Source organism: Ixodes scapularis, unplaced genomic scaffold (assembly GCF_016920785.2).
Source record: "Ixodes scapularis isolate PalLabHiFi unplaced genomic scaffold, ASM1692078v2 PGA_scaffold2__306_contigs__length_199485367, whole genome shotgun sequence".
Lineage (NCBI taxonomy): Eukaryota > Metazoa > Arthropoda > Arachnida > Ixodida > Ixodidae > Ixodes > Ixodes scapularis.
The window spans coordinates 139,413,643-139,418,589 of NW_024609857.1; the positions used below are offsets into that span (position 1 = coordinate 139,413,643).

The window sequence follows — 4,947 nt, forward strand, 5'->3', positions numbered from 1 at the left end:
ATCGTATTCATTGCCACATTTTATGCGCTTGTACTTTCATGATCATTGTTTTATTAAATTACAAGCTACTATAGCTCTTTCTCCTCTTCAACCTTGATTCAGCAATAGTCCTAGTTGTTGGCGCATTATAGCCTTGGTCGCTGCTGCGCCATTAAACCCCAATCAATCAATCAATCAAAAACAAATGCCAGCCAGTACGCAACCATGTCTACTTCGCGATGGCCACCTGTGGCGGTGATGCTGACACCCTACGGGCAACACTGCTAAATGGCGTCAATCATTTTTCCGGTGACCATCGGTGTTGTGCTTCGGAATCACAATGCAAGGAGGTTGGGCACGTTCCGAGTACGCTGCTCGTTAAAGATCCCGTAGCTCTCGATCTCTTGACAAATTTTATCAAGTCGACGACAGTGTACAAGCACGCACACGATTTTGTGAGGTCGAAGGACACTTTCTACGTCGAATCCTTCAATAACACGGAACTCATGTACCTGGACAAACGCATCCACTACCAGAACGAGACATATAACCTAAGACAGAGCCTCGCTATGCTCGATTGGAACGAGCACGTTGGACGAACGAGCACGTCGGCATACCGCATGGAGGATTGCCGGCACCCGGACAGGCAGGGTGGGAAGAAAAACTACCGCAAAAAAAGTTACAGGTAAATTCCCAGATTATTTTCACCTTTTTATGAAATGATTGCTTTTTATTTCATGTTTGTTTTTTAAAGATTCGTGAAAAGCATTTGTGACCTAATCTGCCAAGCCGCGTCCAAGGACAACACGGCCTCCTCGGCAAGTGGTTCTCTCATGGAAGACGACGATGAATAAAAGGTACGATCAAAATCTAAATAAAGTTCAAGTTTAAAATAATTCTAAGACTGTTAATTCATGCTATTTCTACCATATTCAAATTTCAACACTCGTCGCAGGCAGCACGAATGGATCACTGCATGCACTCCTGGCGCCAACGAGTGCCCAATCAACGGTCCTGCGACGTCCAGTGCTCAACCACGCATCACAACCCGACCTGTTTGAAAAATAAATGCTTTCCCGTACTTGTGGTAAAAAAGGCAAATTTTCTACTCAGCGTGATCTTTTGTGGACCTATGGTCTCGTAGCCAAGATCGGTAGTTCACAGTATTTGGATGGCGAAGAACGACGGATTCATAATTTCCAGCGTAAGTACTGTTTTGACATTGAATTTCACATAAAATGGCATTTGCACAAATTGTGGCACGATGCCGAACTTGCATGATTACATTTCTTTCATAGGAAAGATAATCATACATAATCTACAAATATTGCAGTTTTAATTTTAATTGGCGTACAGTGCGAAAGACAAGTACAGGCATAAAAAACACAACATAGCAGTGCATTCCTTTCTTTCTGTGCTTGTAGACAGTACGGGGCAGTTTGCCCCGCACGACTATATTCAAGAATTGCCAAATCTCCCAAGCGCCCCTCTTTTTCTAGTTGATTTTCTAGATTTATAAATTAATTAGGAATTATAACGATTTGTCAGCCTCAAAATGCTCATTCATGATACCATCTGTGATGAAGGACCTGTGTACGTGCAATCCTGAGCGGAGTACTTCAAATCGGAAACTTCGCACAACATTCGCCACTCGAGACTCCCCACCATACCAAACGGATATAAGAATGCGCCTATTCACTTTCTACGAGATCTTAGAGAACCGCCTTACGACATGCAAAAACCCACAATGGGTTTACAAGCAGCAGTTCTGTCATACCTGGGCTTGGCGATGTTGAAAACCTTGCTCTGTTTTATTTCGAGTTGCATAGCTAAATCTACATGTACACTGACCAATCAATGTCCCCTATTCCCACTTGTGTCCCATGTAGCAAATCCCGGCTGGGCTCGGGTATAGATCTCGCAAGTGTTGAAGGACACATTTCGGCATGATTTCCCGCTTGGCGATCACGTCGAGCTGGCCGCTGTGCCTCTTTTGTTCTATGGAGGCCGGGCGACTGCCAGGCGCCTAAATTGACCAAGCAGCCCCAAACCCTATGGTAGTACACCTTCCAAACTCCTGGATTTTTTGTGGTGATGGTCGCTGTGCTTCAACCACTCTGACAGAGCCCCAGACAATTATGGAAGGGCTGCAGAGGCAATCTGGGTATTCCATTTCTCATTGGACTGCGAACAAACGGGAACAGAACAAAATGAAAACTTCGTAATACCTGCTGTCTTCTTATAAATGACATAATTTGCTATTATTGCTAGTTGCGCGCTATTTTACGTGTAGAAAATCTTGAATTTGCCGATTCAATCTCCGTCTTTCCCGCTCTCTTTGCTGATACGCAACACATTTGTTGGCTGTTTAGTTCTCAGTTACATTTGTTGACAGAAACTAAATGCAACTTTGGCCACGAAGAACTTTTTTCAAAGACTGAAGATGCATGAAAAAATCGTAAACCGATTTGCTTTTATGGAAGTTTGTTTTTTACTTTTCTTAGTTCCTTCAACGAGGCAGCCATTACCCTAGAAAACACCTGTAGTATGAACATATATATTATGCCCCAGAACTGGTCAGACTGTGTTCATTTCGATACATGACTATATTGTCAAAATGCGACTAATTTTAGATGCTTCGCCCTCTTACTCCAATATTTTTGACTTGTATTTACTTGTGATTATTATTTTTAAAAAAAACACGAAATACTGATACAATCACTCTTCAGTGTGCCGTTGTTAGAACGACCAATTCTCAACTCTCTGGGTAGAGCTCAAAGTTCAAATAAAAATACCCATCTTTTTTTCTTTCTACTGTGATGTTCAAGTTCCGTTCACTCGAGATAAATATGTGATATTGTAGCGTATGTGGCCGCATGCGGAAGTGTCTGAGTGTGTTTTAAAGCTGAAAAAAGAAAAAAAAAAACAAAAAAAACAGGAGAAAAGCGAGCCAGCCTGAACCCTCACGAGCTCATACCGAGCCTGCCTAACTAATCCCTGGTGTTTGGGATTGAAGCAGAGAACCTTGAAGGGTTACAGAGCTTTTGTCGGGGGGCCGGTAAGCCCATTAGCACTCGTGCGAGAAGGCCGTAAAAAGCGAGGAGGAAAATGGAGGAGGAAAGGGGAGGAGGAAAAAAAGAAAAGAGGGGGAATCTTCTGCCACGCTGAAGAAAATTTTGAGTGCCCGCCTTTAACAGCACTCTGACGGATGCGCAGTGCCATCGGGTGAGCATTTGTTAAAACTGATGCGCAGCAGCCAATGGGAGCCTCGTCGACATGCGCTAGCCAATAGGACCAAAGCCGAAAATCCATCAGCTTTACTCCTATCCTTTGGGATCAAGGAAACTAGCTGCCGTTGTCTAAGCCTTTCACGTGGTTTCAATGCTGGGAGCTGGCTTCACTTAGTGAAAGGATTTAAAGTGCCGTTTTCGTGCTTCAAACTGATGATGGCGGCTCGCTCCATGGGACCCCCAGTTAATGCTTTCACATTAAAAAACCTAGTCTGTGAGAATGCGATATTAGCAATGGTGATAGAATGCAGAAGTTTCAGTAGATAACGTTAGACAAATCAGAAAATTAAAAAAATTAAGAATTTCTATGCGTTGACACCCAGTTTTTTTGCATACGCTGCTACGTACCTCACCTGGTTTACGGGGAAAAAAAGTGAAGGGGCAGACCGGGGCTTGGGTTATGTCGCTTCAGTGTTGAACTTGAAGGCTTTCAGATTTGCTTTTGCTACTGGAGCCACCGTCTCCCACATTTATGCCTCCTTAGTTTCTGACACCAAATTCATGAGTGGGCCGTTCTAGGGCCCACGCACGGATTTCTAGAGCCTTGCGCGGATAACAGTTTGATTATCCGCATCCGATCCGCATCCACAAGCATCGTATCCGTATCCGAACCGCATCCGCAAAATGTGGAACCAGATCCGACTCATAATACAGGTATTCATTGTATATCATAACACCAAGCAAGAATTAAAAAAAAAATAAAAATACAAAAGCACTTTTTAATTGGTTTGCTTATCTTTGTACAAAAAATCTTCAGGTGACTATTCAAAGGGGATGTCATTTTATCATTATCAGTTTCATCGTATTTATATTAAAAGCGATCAGCCTTCCCGAGATACTGCGCGTCGAAGGAAAAATGACTTCAATTATGTGATCGTCCTAGGAGCCTGCAACACTTTACCCAGTAGTGCTCAAAAAGGATGTCAAGGTACTTCTTTGTTTTTTTTAATCATGACCACACTAATCTTTACGGAGAGAGGGACGTTTCGTCTACTTTCTTGTGACTTGTACGTTTGAGGTTTTCTTTGCCCGGAAAAAGTTTCCGCTCTTTCCCTGCCAAAGTACTACCTTTCTTGGGACAATTGATGTTTTTGACCAGTGGAAACGCACTAACTGAAGCGATCTTCAGTGAGAATCAAATATTTCTTAGGATCCCTACTGTTTCTTCGAAACGCGTTTTCTGGAAATACGTTTCATGGACATACATTTCATATACACTACGTTTTCTGGCCACATGCCCCTGCGACGTTCTGTTGACAATGCATTTCTTCACTAAGCCGCTAAAAGCTAGTGCACGATTCACTAAGGCGAGCTTAACCAAACCATACCCCTCTCCCCCTGTAATCCAGGCGAAATGCAAAAACTCAAAACTCGATTTAGTTTCATTGTTTTATAGAAAAAAAAATGCTCACGAAAGAATATTTTACTATAGCGAAGTCCGTTGCTTGCATACGCGCTAGAAACACCGCCGATCTGCATATAGCACGAACGTTTGTTCCGTGAAAGAATGTCACCATTATGTTCTCCTAGTTCGTAAAAAGAAAAGAAAGTCTACAAGAAAATAGAAAAACCGACCAGGCGCAACGAGCGAGCGAGCGAGCGAGCGGACCAAAGAAACGACCAAGAGCAATGCTGGGAAAGCGGGAAAGCCCGCGGTCGGGTTGGCAAATACTTTGGC

General features: G+C 43.2%; 1 protein-coding gene across 1 annotated transcript; it reads left to right on the top strand.

The window, feature by feature from the left end:
* Positions 1–218: 218 nt before the first annotated feature.
* Positions 219–1,060, top strand: LOC120840405. Its single transcript, XM_040210921.3, has 3 exons — positions 219–664; positions 734–836; positions 935–1,060. The coding sequence occupies exons 1-2, from the start codon at positions 219–221 to the stop codon at positions 831–833; spliced, it is 546 nt and encodes a 181-aa protein (XP_040066855.1). The 3' UTR covers positions 834–836; positions 935–1,060.
* The last annotated feature ends 3,887 nt before the right edge of the window (positions 1,061–4,947 follow it).